The 19,183-nt window shown below is 48.7% G+C and overlaps 5 protein-coding genes across 7 annotated transcripts; 3 read left to right on the top strand and 2 right to left on the bottom strand.

Annotated features, from left to right (window-relative positions):
• The first annotated feature begins 378 nt into the window (after window positions 1-378).
• elob (elongin B) lies at window positions 379-4,529 on the top strand. The gene is made up of 4 exons (XM_037475373.2): window positions 379-502; window positions 2,056-2,190; window positions 2,701-2,809; window positions 3,013-4,529. The coding sequence occupies exons 1-4, from the start codon at window positions 500-502 to the stop codon at window positions 3,123-3,125; spliced, it is 360 nt and encodes a 119-aa protein (XP_037331270.1). The 5' UTR covers window positions 379-499; the 3' UTR covers window positions 3,126-4,529.
• A 445-nt stretch (window positions 4,530-4,974) lies between these two features.
• Window positions 4,975-7,113, top strand: LOC119219888 (uncharacterized). Its single transcript, XM_037475371.2, has 3 exons — window positions 4,975-5,463; window positions 5,738-5,969; window positions 6,067-7,113. Exons 1-3 carry the CDS (start codon window positions 5,179-5,181, stop codon window positions 6,798-6,800), a joined length of 1,251 nt encoding a protein of 416 aa, XP_037331268.2. The 5' UTR covers window positions 4,975-5,178; the 3' UTR covers window positions 6,801-7,113.
• A 432-nt stretch (window positions 7,114-7,545) lies between these two features.
• On the bottom strand, window positions 7,546-9,269 carry si:dkey-66i24.7 (uncharacterized). Its single transcript, XM_037475372.2, has 2 exons — window positions 9,030-9,269; window positions 7,546-8,728 (listed from the first exon to the last, which is right to left on the bottom strand). The coding sequence occupies exons 1-2, from the start codon at window positions 9,121-9,123 to the stop codon at window positions 8,133-8,135; spliced, it is 690 nt and encodes a 229-aa protein (XP_037331269.1). The 5' UTR covers window positions 9,124-9,269; the 3' UTR covers window positions 7,546-8,132.
• A 248-nt stretch (window positions 9,270-9,517) lies between these two features.
• On the top strand, window positions 9,518-15,334 carry armc5 (armadillo repeat containing 5). 2 transcript variants are annotated; one of them, XM_037475358.2, is made up of 8 exons: window positions 9,518-9,796; window positions 9,907-10,434; window positions 10,520-10,550; window positions 10,689-10,799; window positions 11,437-12,334; window positions 12,422-13,266; window positions 13,437-13,569; window positions 13,711-15,334. In XM_037475358.2, the coding sequence occupies exons 2-8, from the start codon at window positions 10,063-10,065 to the stop codon at window positions 14,987-14,989; spliced, it is 3,669 nt and encodes a 1,222-aa protein (XP_037331255.2). In that variant the 5' UTR covers window positions 9,518-9,796; window positions 9,907-10,062; the 3' UTR covers window positions 14,990-15,334. The 2 variants fall into 2 exon arrangements, with proteins under 2 accessions (XP_037331255.2, XP_062422133.1); XM_062566149.1 differs by having other exon boundaries at window positions 9,518-10,434.
• A 407-nt stretch (window positions 15,335-15,741) lies between these two features.
• On the bottom strand, window positions 15,742-17,101 carry LOC119219891 (cytochrome c oxidase subunit 6A, mitochondrial). 2 transcript variants are annotated; one of them, XM_037475374.2, is made up of 4 exons: window positions 16,940-17,101; window positions 16,615-16,684; window positions 16,227-16,369; window positions 15,742-16,143 (listed from the first exon to the last, which is right to left on the bottom strand). In XM_037475374.2, the coding sequence occupies exons 2-4, from the start codon at window positions 16,682-16,684 to the stop codon at window positions 16,054-16,056; spliced, it is 303 nt and encodes a 100-aa protein (XP_037331271.2). In that variant the 5' UTR covers window positions 16,940-17,101; the 3' UTR covers window positions 15,742-16,053. The 2 variants fall into 2 exon arrangements, with proteins under 2 accessions (XP_037331271.2, XP_062422138.1); XM_062566154.1 differs by having other exon boundaries at window positions 16,227-16,371; window positions 16,620-16,684.
• Between the last annotated feature and the right edge of the window lie 2,082 nt (window positions 17,102-19,183).

The raw sequence follows: 19,183 nt of genomic DNA, 5'->3' as shown, positions 1-19,183 counted from the left end.
GAGTTCCTACCCAGATAGTTATAGGCCAGTGGAGTTGACATCATGCATAACAATCTAAAAAATACTTCTTGTCATCGTGAGTGACAGGATTTAGAAGAAAATATGCTTTCAATTTGATTTACGTGATGGGTACAGAGCATACTAGAAATATTTACTTTTATGTCTAAAAGCTATAATGATGGCCAGACAAGTCTTGTAAATCTTGGAATAAAATCAAATGTAGGTTGGACCATAGCCCAATAATAAGTAAGATAGAAAACAAAAACACAATTTCAGCAAAGATTGGAAGAAAGATTGGAAGAAGAAGAAGAAGAAGAAGAAGAAGGAAAAAGGAGGAAAATAAGTAGAAAGAGCGGAAGAAACGGGCGTTCCCGCCCCCTGCAGGTGGAGGTGAGAGTGGCGCCTCCGGCAGTCTCATCTGATGCTGCTGTGATCTCACAGTTGTCGCTGTGCGGTGGAGGCGTTTTTTTTTTTCCTTGTGTGCAGCCAACCGCAAGAAATGGTGAGTGAGGAAAAGGGATAGAGGTCTAGATGTAATTGCCTGTTGACTCGTCAAACTCCACTTTAATCAGTCATCAAATTCTTAAAGCTTTAAAATGCACGCTGTCGGTGGCGACGCCGGGCTCGTCACGTTAAACGATCACCCAAAAGCTGATGTCTTTGTTTAGCTAACCTTTGCTAATATGGCTTAGCTTCGTTACGCTGGCTAACGTCAACACTGTGACTTACGCTTGCTGGACATTGCTTCCCAATGCCTGAGTCAAAAGCCCAATTGGCCCTGAGGGGTTTAGGCGAACGGGCGTATACATTTATTTTGTTTTTGGATGTATGACAGCTCAACCGGCAAACTTTGCGCTGATGAAATGGCTAGCTAGCCACGAAGAAGCTAACCAGCACAAGTTGACAGTGGCCGCTTCATCTCGGTTAATTGCACAATATTATGAGCATCTAATTCTATGAAATACGTTTATTTTTACAGGCGAATAAAGCAAGTTTAGCGTTAGACAAGAAAATGTGTGTTTTGGCAGGTGACGGCCCGTAGGGAGCCGGGCCCGTAGGGAGCTACTCCGGCTAGCCGTTGGTTAGCTTACGTTAGCTCCTTGTGACGCTAGCTGGCAGCTGCCGCACCGTCTGTCTTTAAAAGCCTCAACTTAGACGCGGTCGAGACGTTTATCGTTTGTTTTCACAAATCTAACGGACTCATCGAACTCATTCCCCCCCTAAGTGCTGTCACTGACAGGTTCATCACTACTGCTGACAACCATCCCTCGACAGCTATCTTTCTTGGGTAGTTATTGTCTGTAATAAGCTTAAATACCTCTAACAAACCACAGATGGTACAGACATTTACAGGCAATGGTGCACTAACAATCAAACCGTTCCTTATTAAAGTCAATTGTGTGTTACAGACACGTTGTGTACTTGATTGGTATCTTAAGTCCCATGTTTGTTGTTGAGGGAGTGTACACTTCCAAACAGTCTCACAGAGAACTTATTTTCAGGCAAGATGATGCTGAAGATGAAACATACGATTTAGTGCTACACGCCGCTTGGACATTGGTGTAGTCGTTTCTTTGTAAGACCATTGCTTTATGTTTTATGATTTCTAATCATCTTTATATGACTGCTCCTTTTATCTGTTAAAAGAGTCATCCTACCCCACTACACTTGAAATGGAGTATTTTCACAGTTTGGTATTAGTTTAAGAGCTGGAACCAGTGTGCAGAAGATAAAGTTTTCTACTGGTGATGCCAACAGACACATGTCAAGGTTTCACTCCAAAAGAGTAATTAGGTATTACTTGACTTCAAACCAAAATGATATTTTTTTTACCTTTAGTTAGGTTTAAAAATGACAGTGGGTTATTATTATAGATGCAGCAGACTTCAGTCTTGGTTGTTTTTATAGCTTTGCAAAGATTTTGATTAATTTCAGGTGCAATGTGCGCTCTCCCGTCTGAGAAGAAAGAATTTACAATACAAGGTTTTTACTGATGTGAATATTCTTGGGAGTCATCAGTGTCTCTCTCTCCTCCGTCCCTCGATCTCTCTTCAGGATGTGTTTCTAATGATCAGACGTCACAAGACGACCATCTTCACAGATGCCAAAGAGTCTACCACAGTTTATGAACTGAAGCGCATTGTGGAAGGCATTTTAAAGAGGCCCCCTGAAGAGCAGAGACTTTACAAGGTAAATCTCCGGTCCCACTGGTGAAATGTACAGTTTCTTTATTGTTACTCGTCCACTTTAGCAAGCTTTAGACCAAACCTACAACTTACATTAAAAAACTCTTTACCACTGTCTGATTGAGCAGAGCAAAGGGGAGGCAGATATGAGAAAAGTAGCATTAGACAACGTGAGTAAACATTTCAGGAAAAAGTTATGCCGTTTAAAGCTGCCAGGATGAGTTGAGAATATGAGCTACTGCTTTTGGTGATACATTTATAGTTTGTAATATCTTCAAGTTAAAATGCCAAATATACTGTGGTTTCAGCTTCTCAGACGTGTAAATACATGTTTTTAAATGATGTACATCATTACATTTCCCCCACTGGTTACAGGATTCTTGCGGCTTCAACCTTCACTTCCACTAAATGCAAACATGCCAGTTCTCCCAGTTGGGCGCTTTGAACACCATGTCATGTGAATCACCTGGTTGTCCAATGACATTTATCTTTTCTTATAAATGTCCTTCCACAGGATGAAGTGATGCTCAATGATTGTCAAACTCTTGGAAATTGTGGCTTTACAAATCAAACCGCTCGACCTCAGGCCCCGGCCACGGTGGGGTTAGCGTTCCGTCTCAGCGGTGAGTAGTGAGTAGTGAGTAGTTCAAGCCGTTAATCAGCCCCACGTTCCGTCAGTGTTGTCGTTTTGTCATCACCCCTTCATTTGTTTTATTAAGTCGCTCTTAGCCCAGCCTGAGAAGAGACGGTCTGTTTTGAACATTAGCAGCTGTGATTTCCTGTGACGCATCTCCTCTCTTGTCTCTGTGCCACTTGTCACTTTCAGATGATTCATTCGAGCAGCTGAGGGTCGAGTCTTTCTCCACTCCCCCAGAGCTCCCTGACGTCATGAAGCCCCAGGACTCGGGCAGCACAGCCAACGAGCAGGCTGTACAGTGAGGGAGGGAGGGAGGGAGAGGGGAGAGGGGGGGGCAGGGAACCGGCAAGGCTGCACAGGGGGTCGGTGGGAGGATACACGGGGGAGGGAGGGGTTAGATTTTTGGAATGCCCTCGCGGGTGAGTTTTACCTCGCCGGCGGCGGATCTTCAGTGGGGCACAAGCGATTCCGAGCACGGATTCCCCTCGTTGTAAATGGGAGGGCGAGCGTTTCAAAGTGCTTCATTTGTCCTGAACTCGGCCAACGCATGCTAGATAAATTGATAATTTCACACAAGACCCTTCAGAGATAACGGACGGACTTGTCACGACACTGTCAGTCATGCGTGGGATTGATAATGGCTGAACATAAAAAGTTGTACCTCGTATTTAATTCTACTCTTTATTTGGGGTAAGCTTATTGCTAGTTTACCTGTTTTTTATTTTTTATTTGATTTTGCTGGCTTAAACGTGGGAGTTAGATTATAAGGTGTGACATTTTTAGGCTTTTATGTTTGTGTGTTTCTTTATTAAACTATTACTAGGATTCAACATGTTTTGTTGGTCTTTGGCCCTGGATGTGTGTTGCAACAATAGCTAGGAATTTGTGAATTTCTAAGTTACTATCTGTATTTCAAAAACTTTAAACAATATGATCTGAGATCAAATGGATTCAGTTGCTGACAAGGAGACCTGGCATTAAGATGAAAATTTCTTGGTACTCGACCTAATGGGTAGTTGTAGTTTTCCTACTGTAGCTGCTCCCAGATGATGTTACTGGGACTGAACGCACCCAGCCGTGGGTATCTCCAACACGTGTGACGCTGGTGTGAACCTGGTGTTGAAAAAGAGAGCAGCAATCACAAATGAAGAGATTGTCGTCTAACAAAGGTCGGGGCTAACCAACTTTCCCCCCCCCCCCAATGTTTGATTGTAGCCGATGACATCTTAAAGATGTTCTTCACCTGAATCCGTGTGGCTGATGGTTGAAAGTAAACCCAAAGCGCTTTAAGTTAAACAGGCAGTTTGCCGTGTGCTGCGATGGGATCTGTGCCTGTCAGCAGCGGGCTGCACATTTGACCCTCCGATGTCTCACTCCCCATTTAGGTTTAGTTCAAGCTGCAACTTGTGTTGTATTATACCCCATAAATACCGTACTTCACATTTCTTTCCCTAAAAACAAAAAGGGAATAAGAAATAAACTCCTCTGCACATCAAGTAGAAGTATAACACTGGGTCTCGTGATCTAGAAAAACTACACTTTAAAAACTAAATCCTCTATTAGTTACAACGAGATGGGAAACTCTGACCTGAGGGTGTTTAATGAAATTGTTTGACATTAACATTCGCAAATTGAGGCTGTTAAACAGTGGGTCATGATCAAAGTTGCACTTGTAACTGATTTAACATTAAAACAACTGTTTTTCACCCCTGTGCACTGTGGTGTTTTTGAATGTGTAGTTAGCAGAATACAATCAATGTAGCCGTGAACAAGAACGTACAGTAGAACAGAAGTAAATGGCAGATGAGGAGAACTAATGAATGCATAACTACCAGGTGTTGGCACGGAGATCTTTATTTTGTGTTTGGCAGCTGTTCTGCTTTTGTTGATTCTCTAATGAATCACTGGACTGGTCAATAAAATGTCATATAGTTATAAATGCCCTGTGACGACGTCACTGGCATGTTTTTAGGAGTCCATAACTTGAATCGATTGAATGTACAATGACATAAAACAGAAGAGCAAGTCAGTCAAGTGTCATTACCATCTTCCTTTATGAATGACTAATTGTCGGTGGACTTTTAACGAGATTGTATCTGTAAAAGTCAATATACATTTACAATAAACTTCCAATTAGCACCCCGTGGCCAACGATGACACGAGTTGCCCGTTGGTAAAAGTTTCGAACTTTCCGACAGACCTCGAAGGCAGCGCTCGGTAGCTAGCCGGGCTAGCTTAGCATTCGGCTAGCAGCGCTAAACGGCGATGCACGGCCGTCGCCGCTATTCGCTTCGCTAACCTCCCGTCACCTTATCGGCTCTTGCCCCCGGGGCGGCGAACCCAGGCTCGCCTGGCATGGACGTCCGCGAGTCCGTCGTGTCGGCGGGCCGAGCCGTGCTGGACATGGCGCAGCGGGAGTGGCAGCCCCTGTCGCCGGGCGAGCTGGAGCAGCGGCTGGACCAGGCGGTCGAGGAGGTCCTGGAGGCCGAGCTGATGGCCCGACTCAACGCCGAGCCCCCGCCGCCGCAGAGTCCGGTGGGCGCGGAGCCCCGAGCTCCACAAAGGTGCAGCAGTCCCCCGGGGCAAGAGACACCGGAGCCCGGAGCACCGTGGGAGACCGATGCCGGTGCGGCAGTCAAGGTGTCCATTGGATAGATGATCATAACTAACTGCTGGGAGAATAAGTTTGCAGATCATTCATTTAAAAACATGTTAGAACTACATAAACTACCTAAAGGATAGCAATGTTTAGACATTCCACAATGCTTTTTTTCTAGCTGCTGATAAAAATGTTTTTACGGTAAATATGAGCTCCTTCAGATCTGTGAGATGAACTCTTTGTTGTAGCAATGTTCAGGTTTCACATTGAAACACCTCTTGAATCCACTGATGGACTTTATTTTTTCCCCATCAGCACATCACTGACCTGCTTCAAAGCTCCGGATCCAGGGCCCGATTGGCCGGTCGTGCCCGCTTGTCCCTGTCCCACACTGTCCAGCTGTCCCTCACCCTGCTGTCTGAGCGTGTCAGCTACCGCTCTATGTCCCGCCGCTTCAACCTGGAGAAAGGAAACATCCACAGGATCTTCTTCTCCTTCTGCGAGCGCCTCAACACGCTGCAGGAGAAGCTCATCCGGTGGCCAGTCGGTGGGTTTAACCTCCGAACGTGATCAGGGCGGCATTGTCCAGGATCTGAAGCTTTTTAACAAATGTTTTAAATCAGAGTCTCCTCTCTATTGTCCAGGCAGGGAGGCTGCAGAATCCCTTTTCCCACTTTGCAGTCCCGAGATGGAGCAGCAGCAGCAGCAGCAGGAGGAGCAGCGAGGTGTCCCCCTGGTCCTGGGAGTGTTGGGACGCACCCGCATCCCCATCCGCCTGCCAATAGGGAAACACGACATGGAGAGCACAGTGCCTGAGGTGAAGAGGATGAAGAAGGAGGCCCACCCCGACTCCTGGCTCAACCTGCAGCTGGCGTGCGACCGCCACGGCCGCTTCCTGCACTGCAGCATCAGCAAAGGGTCGGACGCGGACGCAGGCGGCGCTCTGAGGGACAAACTCGAGCGGCGTCCCGAACTGATGCCCCCCGGCTCCTGCCTCGTGGCCAGACGAGGACACCCGCTCAGCGCTCAGGTCCTGACTCCGTACTCGGGGAGTCTCGGGCCCAGAGAGGAGCTCTTCAACAAGACGCTGGAGGAGCATTTTCACATCCTGGATCAGGCAGTCGCCAACCTGAAGGCCCGATTCAAAAGGCTCCGGTATCTGGACATCGCAAACTACGAGCGAGCGAGAGCTGTTGTGTTGACCGCCTGTGTGTTGCACAATGTGTTTTTGGACATTGGACAGGTGGTTCGAGGGGACGTCGGGGAGGAGGAAGCCATGAGCCCAGAGGGGGAGTCGGAGATGGATGACGACGGGGTGCAAAGACGTGACAGCGTCTCAGAGTTGTTGTTTCAAATGTTTGATTCTGGAAGCGTGTGACGTGACGGCGTCGAGTGGGTGTTAGAAAAAACGTTTCCTAGAAACCGGCGTAAAATCATTAAACATTAAATGTGTTAAATTCTTGCAAGAATGGACACATGCAATTCATGCATTAAGGCCAATCAAAGGTTTTCTTTGCCATACATCTGATCAACATGGGACATCGAGTGGTCATCTGGCCCCCCGACATAACACACAGATTTCATTGTAGTCTTGTTTTATCTAAAGCCCATTCCGATAATGAGATGACATTAGTGCGGTTTTTCCAACAGCGAGAAACCACTCTTTGATTAAAGGATTTATCTTCGCAGAATCTCGCCTTTCTGGGTCTTTCATTAAGACAACAGTAAAGGATGGACTTTCCTTATTGTGTTAATTATCAGTTTTTAGCAGTGAATATGGGTTATTACTGTAATTAACCATACTAGATGAAAAATGGTTATATTGGAAGAAGAGTTAAACTTTTTCCATAACTTTATCCCGCCCTTATTTAACTCAACCCTAGACTGTGAGTCTGTAATACAGCACAGAATGTCTTTATTTGTTACTGTTGATATTCCATCCAGCTCATTAATACCACGGCGCGTGTAAAAAATTATTATGATGCAGTTCGTCCCTTTGACCACTGGAGGGCAGTAAACTTTCATATTTAAAAATACACCCGCGCCCAACCCGGATGTCAAGACAGACTACCATAATAACATATCCGGTAGTTTCAAAATAAAACCGTAAAAGTGAGGCAGTGTCTGTACAGAAGCAGTCTTTATTGCAGTATTGTTTATTGATTGAAAGATTACGAAGGAAAGTTTTGCATAGTGATAGTGTAAATGATTAATATACGAACATACACAGTACCAGTGTGTCAATGAATACTGTTAAAAGTTTTCAAATATCTGTTTTCACAAAAAATCTGTTTTAGTCAAACTGATTTCCTTTAAGCAATGATCATAATCCTGTTGCGATCATTTCCATTTCAGTTTGCACAATTATTGCATAGGTTTATGACATTTGGTATATGAACTGATGCAATGACAGTAGGATGTTTGTATTTTCTTATCTGAGTCATATTTGAGTTTTAAAAATAAGTGATGTTTACATCCATTCGCGCATCAACGGGAAAAGAAAAACATTGTTTAGGCATATGTAATCTGCTTGCAGTATGAACAAAAGATGCCGAGTGTGTGATTAGTGAGTGTGTATCTTGTCAAACTGGCCCTACTGTTCTTAAAATGCTAACAGTTAACATCTAAAAAAATGTTTATTGCAAACACCCTTTAACTGTGTTCCTCGTGCAGCAGTTTTCGGTAAATAAAAACCAGCAAGTCTTCTGGGCTAAAGTCCATCCTTTGATACGTTTTTCTGAGCCAGGCTGGAGATGGCCTGGGCCAGGTTGTTGATAGCGTCTATCTTCCTCTCCTCCAGGGCTTTCTGCTGGGCCCACATGTTCATCTTCCTCTCTTGCAGCTCCATGTACAGCTGTAGGACGTCCTGTGGAGGCCTGGCGGTGCAGGGGGCAGCTGTTGTAGGAGGGTTAGGAAGGATAGGGGTGAACCTCTTGCTCACCATGGCCTTGCCCACTCTCGTCCCGCTCAGTTTTGCCCGTCGCTGGTCTTCAATCTCCTCTCTGCTCTTCCCCAGGATCTCGTGCATGGCCTTGAAGAACTCCCAGTGGACGCTGGAGGCCCCCAGCCTCTTGGCCCTCTCGCAGTTCTTCCTGTATGTGGCCAGCATGTTTCTCCACTTGAGGTCACACTCGTACGCCTTCACGGTGACATCGGTGACCTCCGACTCTCTTAGTTTCGTGTTCACTTTCTCTGCCACCGTCTCCCAGAGTTTTTTTTTTTTGCACACTGGCTGATCAAAAGCGTGGTCCATTTCTAGTCTGGTGTTGACAAGGTGCCACGTCGCCTGCAGCGTCCAGATGAATTCTGAAGAAGGAAAACCACAGGTGCATCATGTCATTGGTTGTTGAATTATTTGACCTATCATTAAATCTATTACAGTTGTATTCAGTTTCTTAATTATTTTCCACACATATATAGTGTGATCACAAAAGGAATATAAGCCAATAAGTATGCATTTGGTAATTGTTAAAGTAACAGGCACGATGTGAGTCTGTTTATGACTATAATCACGCCATTGGGCAGAGACTGCGCATTCATCGGGGCCTCCTCGCTTCACGCACTGACTGGATGAGACCTGTTTCGCATCAAGGTGGAGGCCACTAACCTGCTTTGGTCTTATCGGTGTCCGCGCTGGACACAACCGTTTCCTTTTCTTCCACTTCAGTACTTTGGATCACAATTGTCTCAATAACCTCCATGATGCAAAAGCATTCAAATAACAGTTCAAGTTGTTGTTTTTTTAATTAGTTGTGGGTATCTATCGTGGAATTTAACAACACGCAAGAGGCACCGCTGCCTTTTCTCGCATCGAGTAAAACGATGACTATAACAACGTTACTTAGCAACCTGGGACGTGTAGTCCGTTTACGCTGTCACATACAGGCTTTTGAGAACCCTTGTGTACGAGTTGAACTACAATCCCTAAACGCTGCGAATCGTTCAACACAACCGACCATGTAACGTAGCCACGGGGAATGTAGTTCTTTTAAAGGAAGGAAATACTGAAGAGGACGATAGGGTAGTGACTTTTAAACTACAAGTTCCAGTGTACATCTCACCGGCCCACCTCTTTACTCCCTGCTCCCTCCCTCTACCGCCCCTGTTTTGTTGTTTGGCTAAAGATGGCGTTAGCGGCTAACGCAGGCGATTGCATTTTGTTCCACAAAAACTATTCGGCCAGTGGTAACCAAACATTGATCAATTAGACCTTAAATCCGCCAATTGATGTGTAAAAATATGTTACATTGAGATAATACATGTCTATCTTGTAGAATAACGCTTGTTCGGCCTTCTCACGATGGCAGGCCTGTTTGTTAGGGAGTGGACCGAAGCCGTTGGAACTCCATCTCCCATCAGCGACCGCGGCGTCAGGTGGTACAACTTTCCTTTTTCATGGTATCTGTAGTTTTCTGATCAAACCACAGTGTTATTTTTTTTTCCTAAACTCAATTTTTTTTATTTTTTGGAATGAACTCATGAAGAAAGCATAATATCCAGTTTACTGAAGAAGCTATCAGTGTGAAGTCACAGGACATGAGATTTATTTTCTCAGTATTCACAAAGTGAATAATATCTGTCTCAACTGAGAGGAGGAAAATCAAGATAATTGAACCCAGAGCCAGTCGGGCAGCGTGACCATGGCTGCGTCACCCGTGCAATGTGAAGAGAAACAATCTCGAGGAGCCTCCAGAGAGGGTCACCCGTCCTCTCCAGAGTCTTCTTTGAGCTGGTGCTTGGCTCACCTCTCTAGACCTGGATCAGGGGCCGAGCACCAGGGGAACGGCAGAGAGGGCGACAAGAGGTCCAAAGTCTCTCAGTGGCGAGCCCTGGTCGCTATCCGGACACAGCACATCAAGGGGGACAAGGCCGGCATCGCCCGATTCAGAACCCAAGGTGGTCACCGGCCCCTGTTGGACCTTCTCAAAAACCCGGAGTGCTCGAGGAAAACCCTGGACCTGGCTCTGAGCATCTTGGCCAACTGCTGCACCGAGCTGCAGACACGCATCGAGGTGAGATAACTGGAATAATATGGAAAGCTCTATTTATTAAACCGCCCATTGGCGCTGCTCACATTTGAAATGTCTGCCACCACAGGTCCGTAAGCTGGATGGGATAAAGATCGTAGGTAAGTGTCTCTTACGTTCTTACAAGGAATCATTTCGGAGGATAATTACTGTTTTTTTTTTTTTAAACTTCTGCCTCAATCTTGGGGATTTTCAAAACGAATTGCGTGTAATCCTGAAACAATTCCTTACTGTCACAGTGGAGATCCTGAAGGAAAACATGGCCCTGGAGACGGTCCAGAACCGAGCAGCCCGGGCTTTGGGGAACCTGGCCATGGATCCAGAGAGCTCTGCACTCATCCATGCTGCGGGTAAGTCTCTAAAAAGCCAAACCTAATCTTACCTTTTCAGAATCTATTGGCTTTTTGAGATGCAGCTTGAAAGCAAGTCTTTCAGGAGGACAAACGTAACTCAACCGGGCCGGAGCCGATTAATTGATAATTCTTCTTTTGATGTGTAAATAATCGTTACAAGCTGCTCAAATGTGAGACTTTTCTGCTTTTTCTTTCCTTACCGTGTAGTTAGTCAGTCAGATAAAACTAAACATTTAACGACAATCTAGAAAATAGTGACGTAGGCGGTTTTCTGATTTATTGTTTGTATTATGGTTTTATGAACCAAGTGATTACTCCGACAAGCAATCTCCAGAAAAAAATCAATGCAGGAGATAATTGTTGCGCCTCTACATGCAGCTATTCATTGTCGGGGAATATCCTAAACCTACGTACGTAAACGTATGAAGGTCTAACCCTTCATTTTTTTGTGTTGGAAATGGGCCGCATAGCAACCAGATATTCAAATATATTAGAATATATGTGTTTTTTTTTAAAGCGAATTCTGACAGCCGTATTGTCGTCTGATGCCTTCATGAGAAACTGTTACATGATCTGCAAGATGTTCTTGTGTTGGTTTGCAATTCCCCTCCCCTGATTTAAAAACTTCTTCCAGGTGGTGTCCCCCTGCTCCTGCTGTGTGTGTCTCTGTCCTCCGGCCCGTCCTCCCCCACCGCCGCTCCGCCCAAGGAGCCCTGTCCCAAACTGGAGTGCGCCCAGTCGGCGGCGCGGGCTCTGCTCTACCTCTCGGACACGCCCCCCAACCGCCTGTCGCTGCTCACCCAGGGGACCCTGACGGCCCTCGCCCCCCTCATCGCTCCGGAGTATCCCCAGGGGCTGCGGCGGGCGGCGCTCAGGACCCTCCACGAGCTGACCCGGGGCTGCGGCGTCGAGTGCGCCCGGGAGGTGTCCCGCTCGGGGGTCCTCGCTCAGCTGGGCGCCATGGCGACGGGGCAGTGCGGCAAACCCTTCGAGGAGCTGGCGCTGAAAACCCTGGCCAACATGTGCTCCCAGGGCTGCCTTCGCCCGTTCGTGGGCTCGCTGGGGGTCATTCAGAAGTTCACCGAGGAGGTCAAGAGGGACCCGCTGAGGTCCGGAGTCTTCCTCAAGGCGCTGTGCCTCTGCTGCAAGGAGGCGGTCAACCGCGCCAAGGTGAAGGAGAGCAGCGGATTGGAGGTGCTGGTTGGCTTCCTGGCTGCCCACCCGAGTCATCCCCTTTCCCGACTGGTCATCCTGGCCTGTGTGGACTTTGTCTTCGACGAGTCGGCCATGGAGCAGCTGCAGGAGTTGGGGCTGGTTCCTCTGCTTGTTGCACGGCTGGTTGAGCTCACCAAAGGCGAGGAGCAGTCCGCCGAGAAGATGGATGTGGGTCTCTCCTCCAGCGTGTCTCCCACTGAGCTGCTGCCTTCGTCCTGTTTTGACTCCTTTGACTTTCCTCCTCCTCCTGAGGGCTGCAAGAAGGACGAAGCAGGAAAGGAGCCAGGCCTTGGTTCCTCAAGCTTTCTAAGTCTCAAGTATGGAGAATTCAAAGCACAGGTTTTTTTCTATTTGATCCTACTGGTTTCTGTTATTTATCTACTCGCTTGTGGCCCTCTCCTCAGGTCCTGGTTGGTGGCCGAGGGATTGATCTCTTCAGAGGGGGACCTGCTGGATTCCTCCGGCGTTGAAGGAGAATGGGGGAGTCTTCAGATCCCACCGTCCACTTCCTCCCCCCACACCTCCTCTCCAAACCCTGATTCATTTCTTCCTCCATCCTCTCTTAAAAACTCTTCCCCATCCAACCCCACTGCCTCTTCTTCTTCTTCTTCTTCTTCTTCTTCTTCTTCTTCTTCTTCTTCTTCTTCTTCTTCTTCCAAAAAAGCGGCTCAGCCTTCCCCTGTGTCCACTTCATGTAAAATCCCCGATCCTCCCCCCTCTAGTCCTCCAGCTTGCGCCGCGCTCACGCCCCAAACCCCGCCCGCCTCCTCCACCGTCTCTCCCACGAAAACCGGCCCAACGCCGGCCTCCCCCGTAAAGTTCTCCTCCCCTCACAGGAGGAGGCGGCGTGCTCACGCAGCGGCTTGTTTGACCGAGGCCACCCTCGTGACCCCCCCGTCCGCGCCCCGCCCGGCGGCCTACCACCACCCTTACCACCCCGAGCCCTGGACGCCCGAGTCGCCCATCCTGCTGCTGCTGTCGCGCTTCTCCCACGCCACCGACCCCAGCGCAGCCCTGATCAGCTCCGGTGTCATGTCCGGCCTGCTCTACTACCTCACCCAGCACCAGGACCCCAGCAGCAGGTGCTTCCGCATGCTCTGCAGGCTGAGCTGCAACCCGAACTGTCTGCAGGCGCTGGTCCGGACCGGCTCGGTGGCGCTCTTTTGTCAACATCTCTGCCAGAGAGGCGGCGGCTACGAGGGGGAGGACAGGCAGACGGACCGAGTGAAAGCCAAAGTCAAGCAGCTCGGTGAGACAACGGTCACAGTGAGGGTACTACTGTTAGAGCCCAAAACCCTAAAAAGAATTGCATTCATTTTTGTATCCGCCTTTAGCTACTACGCAGGTTATTCTGTCCCAATTCTGACGTGAATACCACCGAGCAGTTTGTAACTTGATGTCCACCGGCCGTCCCTGCAGGTTTTGCTCTTCTCAATAATCTGCGCGTCCAGTGTGAGTCCGGATTCGGCTCGGGGGTCGTTGCCCATGTGATGCTGTCGGGCTCCGAGTCCGACAAGATGAACTGCGCGTTGTCTCTGCCGCTGATCAGCAGGTGAGTTCCAGATGAATAGGAACGCCAGCAAATGCGGTGACTGGGGGAAAAAGGTCTTGTCTAGTGAAAAAAAGCGTTGTGATTAAACGATCACAAAGTTGGTAACCTTTTTTTTTTTTTTTTTCTCTTCTTCTCCAACAGCAACAAGTCGTTGTTGAAGAAACTCCTGGTGGACAGCGGCGGGCTGCTCCTCGCTCTGCGGCCTCTCGGCTGCGATGACGCCGACGAAGACGGCGACGAACCCGCCGACGGTGGGAAGTTTCTCTCCGACTGGTTTCCTCCTTCGCCTCCTGGCCGGTCCCCTCGTCTCCGCTCGCTGTTCTCCTCCCTGCTCGTCGGGTGCCTGTCCACCCTGACGGCTGCCTTCAAAATGGAGCTTGACAATATCGGCCCGGGTCCCGGCTCGCCGCGGTCAGCCGGTGAAACCCAAGCTTCCCCGCCTCCCTCGAAAAGGCCTCGCCTGGCGGACGCCTGCCCCTACGCGGCCTCGAGCTTCGACCTCCTCCTGTTGCTAGACGACGGGACTCGGGTCGGAGCCAGCAGGGAGGCGGTGGCCGGGGGCGAGGCGTCCGAATACTTCCGGGCGCTGCTGAGAGGCGGGTTCGGAGAAGCTCGGCGCGACGCGGACCAAGCCATCCGCATCCGGGACGTCGGCGCAGGCGCGCTGCTGCCGGTGCTGCATTACCTGCACGGATGCCGCCTCGCCGGGGACACGGAAGCCCACCGGGGAAGTGACGGCGGGAGGAGGGGGCCGTGTCCCGCGCTGGAAAAAGTAGTCCTCGAGGGACTGGCGATGTGCCGGACAGAGCCAGGCGGCGGTCCAGCGGAAGGCTTCGCGTTCCAGAAGAGCGCTCTCGGGGAGATGATGATCGGGGCGAGCAGATTCCTGGTGACGGAGTTGCAGAGAGAGTCAGAGGCTCTCTGCGTGTCCCTCCTGCTGTCCGGCGCCGAGTCCCCCGGGGAGAACCCGGCCAACCGGACATCCGAGCCGGAGCCGCCCGGCTCGGAGGGGCAGGCGGGGAAACCAAACGGTTCCCAGAGCCAGACGGGCCCGAGTGAGACAATCAAAAGTGCCGCTCCGGCTTCCGGGGCGGACGCACCCCTTGATCCGGAGGAGCCGAGGTCGAGGCCGAAGAACTGCAAAAGTTCAGCGCAGCGCCCCGAGCCGGCCGCCGGGGCCTCTCGCCGCTCGCCGCTGACCGCCCTGCTCCCACAGATGCACTGGTTCTCCCAGCGGTACAGCTACCCGGCGCTGGGCCGGGCCTGCCTGGCCCTGCTGCTGGGGTGTCGGGACTGTCCTCGGCCCTTCGCCTCCTCCGCCGCGGCGGCCGCTTGCCTTCGCAGGCTCGCCAGAGAGGCGGACTGCACGGAGACCCTGAGGCGGGATCTGCTGAGCGTGGCCACGGCGGCTCTGGGCTGAGACGTCGTAAGGCGCTGTAAGGACTTATGAGTGAACGTGGATTTATTTTTCCTAAACTGGATTCAGTTTCGATGTAACCTGATTTAAACTGTACCCGGTCCCAGCATGACGTGATTGTATCCTAATTTACTAATGACATTTTTGATAATTTTCTTTTTTGTTTTTTTGGTAAAAGTCTTAATTTGATAAATGTCCTTTTTAGCTGGAAGTGCTGGAATTATCAGGTTTGGTCTTGTAGCCGGTTGTTTATTTTGTACATAGAGATAATATGGAAAAGAGGCTTTACAATGTATAGATTCCAACTGTCCCCTTTCAATTCATGCTACTGAATATACGTTTGGAACATCACTTGGCGTTTGTTGTTTTTTGTTGTTGTTGTCGCAGTGTGTGGGTCAGCGTGTGTGTGTGTGTGTGTGTCCACAGTAATCGCTCCTTTCTGTTCCACCGTACAGAGATTCACCGCCTCAAGAGGACGAGCTGTGATGAGTCTAACGGTCTGCTGACTTTTAAGTTTTAATAAGGTCGAAGGTTAATGTAAGCTTAAAAGATTTAAAGTTTTGTGGCGGGACATAATATGAACGGCGGCGGCTGACGAATGTCTAAATGAGAACACGCAGCCCGGCGGGGGGACGTTCGTGTCTCGTACTCGCCGCTCTGCCTTTTGTCCTTCTGTTCAAACTCAAGCTCACTAAAACTTTCAAATGACGCAGTTAAAGCCCACAGTGGTGGAAATGTAGAAAAGACACAGTGTAGAAGTTTTAACGCTTCGGGACAATTTTTATTCACACCTGAAAACTCATAAAAGTGGGATTTTATTGCGAGAAGATTATCTGACTCAACACAACGTGTAAAATATCTTACTTCCTCTGCAGCGCTCTACATCGCAGAACCTAAGCCGCATATTTAGAGCTCCTATCGGTGCAGTGGATCCGGTCGGGTGAAAACAAATGACTGATCACAACACGGCACAAAGTGGGTTTTTTTTGTTGTTGTTTTTTAATTCCTGTCCAGGTGGCCCCTCGTTCACTTGAGTTGAGCCGCTGCAGACCGAGGAGCCCGGCCCCTCAGTGGTGGGACTCCTCGAAGCCGCCGGGCAGAGCGTTGGCGTGAGGGTTGTGGAACAGCGAGTGGTTTCCGTCACCCCAGGGGAACTTCTGGAAGGAGACATATAAACACAGAGGTAGGAAGAGGGAGAAAAAGAAGAACCCCTCCCTCTCCCCAGGCAGCGTGGACGCACCTTGGTGCGGATACGCAGGTGAGGGTAAGGCACAAATTCCGGCGCGGTGTGGGAGTGCGCCTGCATCTTCAGGTAGACGTTGGCAATGCAGACGGCCACTCCGGGCAGGGCCAGAACAAAGGACAGGATCTTCCAGGTCTTGGCTGTGGAAAACAATCAGTGGGGGGGGGGGGGCACGGCTGAGGCAAATTAAATCACAGCAGCTGCAGAGCCCGCGTCAATAATAATAATTTAAAAAAAATACGCTTCCTGAGCTTTTGGCCAAGGTGAAGTGAAAATGTGCCTTCACCTCGCGGTCAGCACAAAGGGGGCCGAAGCTCAGAACATTTGGGGGGGGGGGGGGGGGTGCATTTTGTTTTGGAGGGCCAAGGTAAAAAGACACACTGACCTCCTCCTCCTTCGTGGCTGGAGTGTGACGCCGCAGCGAGCACCCGGCGAGCAGCCAGGGACACCGACATCTGGGGCGAAATTTAAAAAGCTATGACAGTGTGACGCGAGTGGAACAGAACCGCGTTGAACCAACGACGGTGACTCGAGAGAAAAGCCACACAGCTGTTTAAAACGTCACGCGTTAAGTAACGTGCAGAATGTACAAGTCATTTGTTCATGAGTCCCTCTTCAAACAGACCACAGCAGGCCCTTCAGGCTGAGCCTACCGGTGCTGTCGTGTATCAGGTCATTAGAAAATACAAGAACGTGAGGCGAGCACTTACTTTTCTTCAGGTAGGCAGTAATCAATATTCTTTGAAACCCTCTTTTTTTTTTCTTCTAGAAAGCTCCAGTCTAGTTGTGTTTTCTTCTCCTTGCTGCTCCTTTGCCCTTCAGTCCGTCCTAAACTCGCTGTGTGTCCGACTCCTCCCCTCTCAGATCTGTCCATGCGCCAAGAAACTTAGTTTATATTTGGGCCAGTGCAAAGGCTGCTGATACGTGACGGAGGGGGTAGGGGGGTAAGGGGAGAGGGAGGTGATGAGGGGGGGGGGGGGGGGGGTAACACTCAGCCTGCTTTACAAAGAGTGTAAGAGGAGTAGAAGGCTGTGAGTCAAGTGAGTTAGTGATTCAGTCACTGAAATCACCCGTGAGACCAGTTGTGCAAAATATTAGTAAAAAGTAAAAGTGACTTTATTGTTGAATAGATCATTGTTTTACTTTGAAATAACCGAAGGTGTGGTGGTGTTGCATTAAGCTCTCCTTTAGAGTGTTTTTTTTTGCTGCTGGTTCAAACCTGCGCCCTTCAAAATAAAAGGTTTAAGCTGATCAACCTGCACAGAGCCTGACGTCTTTAAAGGAGCAGCATTACTTTACAGTTTATAAAGGTCATTTCTAGTGCTGTCAGTTAAAAGCGTTATTAACAACGTTAATGCAAAACCATTTTAACGACATCAATTTTTTTATCGCAAGATTAACATTTTCTTTTTCTTTTTTTTGGGGGGGTGTATGACTGTCTAAAAACAGGCCTTTCTGTTTGAGTAGCTGCTGAGAGCCAAGAAGAAGTAGGCTTACCTTTTATTAATAACCTAACTGTTACGGTTGTAAAAATAAAACATTTGTATAAAGCAAGCCAATCCACTTTTCCATGTTTATAAGAGCATTAAAATGAAAAATAATTATGGAAAAAAAAAAATTGATATTAGAATTTGATTTAAGATTAATTGTGATTAGTTTTGAGTTAGCTGTGACATAAATGCGATTAATCGCACTAGAGATATGAGACATGTCAAAGACAAATGTTGTATATAGCTTAAGCGTCACTTACTTTTTACATAAAAAAGAACAAGTATCGAAACTTCAGGTTGATTAAGCACTTATAAGTTTAATATTGTAAGTACTCTATTTCTACATCACTATCTGATTACTTCTCTTCCCACAGAGGCACTTTCTCAATTTCAAATGTCCTTTTCGTGGGCCGGGTGTTGACGATTCTTGATTTCATCCGTTATTAATGCCTTTGTGGTCTCTGTCTGGGCGGCTTCGGGCCGCAGTGCAAACAGCAGCCGGAGCCAGAGGTGATGTCAGCCGGTCGCGCAAGCGGCCGCTCTGAATGTCTCGTGTTATTGTGGGCAGACGCCAGACGCCCTTCTCCTGGCCTGGTGGGCGCGGTGGGGCGTGCAGGCGTGCAGGCGTGCAGCAGTCGCCGGTCGGGACACAAACAAAGTCTTCGCGGGTCTACGACCTAACAAGCGCTGCATTATGAAGGACGATTGTACGTATGAACGGCCTTGTATGACGGCCTTTTGTAGCGTCACTCGTGTTAGCAGAGCCAGAACCAGAGTTTATAGAAGCCGGGGGGGGGGGGGGGGGGGGAGAAACCCTGCAGACTCAACACAGCAAAGTGGACAGACGCGTAATGATGTGCAAATAAAGAAGTATAATTTTTTCAAAAAAACATGACGGCTTCCTTCTCCTGACTGCATCCTCTTGCAGTCAGTTTGCAGGTTGAAGCGTGAGGGGTTTGAGTCATGGGACAACAGTTAAGCAGGTAAAGAAATATGCGGTAAAATGAGTTCAGGTGAGTTTTCCCCCTCACGACATCCCTTAACACACACACACACACACACACACACACGTCTGTGTGTACTTCATGCCAAGAGAACTGCTGATTGTGTGCAAAGCAGTAAGTGTGTGTGAGATGTTGGACGGAGGTGAAAGCCAGTCTGTCCCCTCTCTCTCCTTTTCTGGACACCTTCATCGCGATTTAGGCCGCTTTTTGGACAGAGAGCCTTTCTTCAGCTCTTCTTACAGATTTTAACAAGATGTTTAAAGTACCAAACTGCAAGCATCTGGCAGCCGAGGGACCAGATATTTCCATCCAGGTTGGAAGAGACCAAAAACTGAGCTTGAACAAAGCTCCATATTTCTGAATGAACGTGCGTTATTCGTGAATATACGACAATTTGTTGCATTTATAGCTCGTTCCTGATGGCGCCAAATAACCAACAACCTGGTTCTTCTGATCGGAT

This window comes from Pungitius pungitius, chromosome 12 (genome assembly GCF_949316345.1).
Source record: "Pungitius pungitius chromosome 12, fPunPun2.1, whole genome shotgun sequence".
Taxonomy (NCBI): Eukaryota; Metazoa; Chordata; class Actinopteri; order Perciformes; family Gasterosteidae; genus Pungitius; species Pungitius pungitius.
The sequence above is the reverse complement of the archived record's forward strand: the minus strand, read 5'-3'. Positions and strand labels throughout refer to the sequence as shown.

Coding starts and splice junctions, on each gene's coding strand:
- elob (XM_037475373.2), top strand. Junction 2,191..2,700: donor AAGAGCAGAGACTTTACAAG/GTAAATCTCCGG, acceptor GTCCTTCCACAG/GATGAAGTGATGCTCAATGA. Junction 2,810..3,012: donor GTTAGCGTTCCGTCTCAGCG/GTGAGTAGTGAG, acceptor TGTCACTTTCAG/ATGATTCATTCGAGCAGCTG.
- LOC119219888 (XM_037475371.2), top strand. CDS start 5,179: ATGGACGTCCGCGAGTCCGTCGTGTCGGCGGGCCGAGCCGTGCTGGAC. Junction 5,464..5,737: donor ATGCCGGTGCGGCAGTCAAG/GTGTCCATTGGA, acceptor TTTCCCCATCAG/CACATCACTGACCTGCTTCA. Junction 5,970..6,066: donor GCTCATCCGGTGGCCAGTCG/GTGGGTTTAACC, acceptor TCTATTGTCCAG/GCAGGGAGGCTGCAGAATCC.
- si:dkey-66i24.7 (XM_037475372.2), bottom strand. CDS start 9,123: ATGGAGGTTATTGAGACAATTGTGATCCAAAGTACTGAAGTGGAAGAA. Junction 8,729..9,029: donor CACCGATAAGACCAAAGCAG/GTTAGTGGCCTC, acceptor TTCCTTCTTCAG/AATTCATCTGGACGCTGCAG.
- armc5 (XM_037475358.2), top strand. CDS start 10,063: ATGGCTGCGTCACCCGTGCAATGTGAAGAGAAACAATCTCGAGGAGCC. Junction 10,800..11,436: donor TGCACTCATCCATGCTGCGG/GTAAGTCTCTAA, acceptor AACTTCTTCCAG/GTGGTGTCCCCCTGCTCCTG. Junction 12,335..12,421: donor TCAAGCTTTCTAAGTCTCAA/GTATGGAGAATT, acceptor CCCTCTCCTCAG/GTCCTGGTTGGTGGCCGAGG.
- LOC119219891 (XM_037475374.2), bottom strand. CDS start 16,684: ATGTCGGTGTCCCTGGCTGCTCGCCGGGTGCTCGCTGCGGCGTCACAC. Junction 16,370..16,614: donor CAGCCACGAAGGAGGAGGAG/GTCAGTGTGTCT, acceptor TGTTTTCCACAG/CCAAGACCTGGAAGATCCTG. Junction 16,144..16,226: donor ACCTGCGTATCCGCACCAAG/GTGCGTCCACGC, acceptor GTCTCCTTCCAG/AAGTTCCCCTGGGGTGACGG.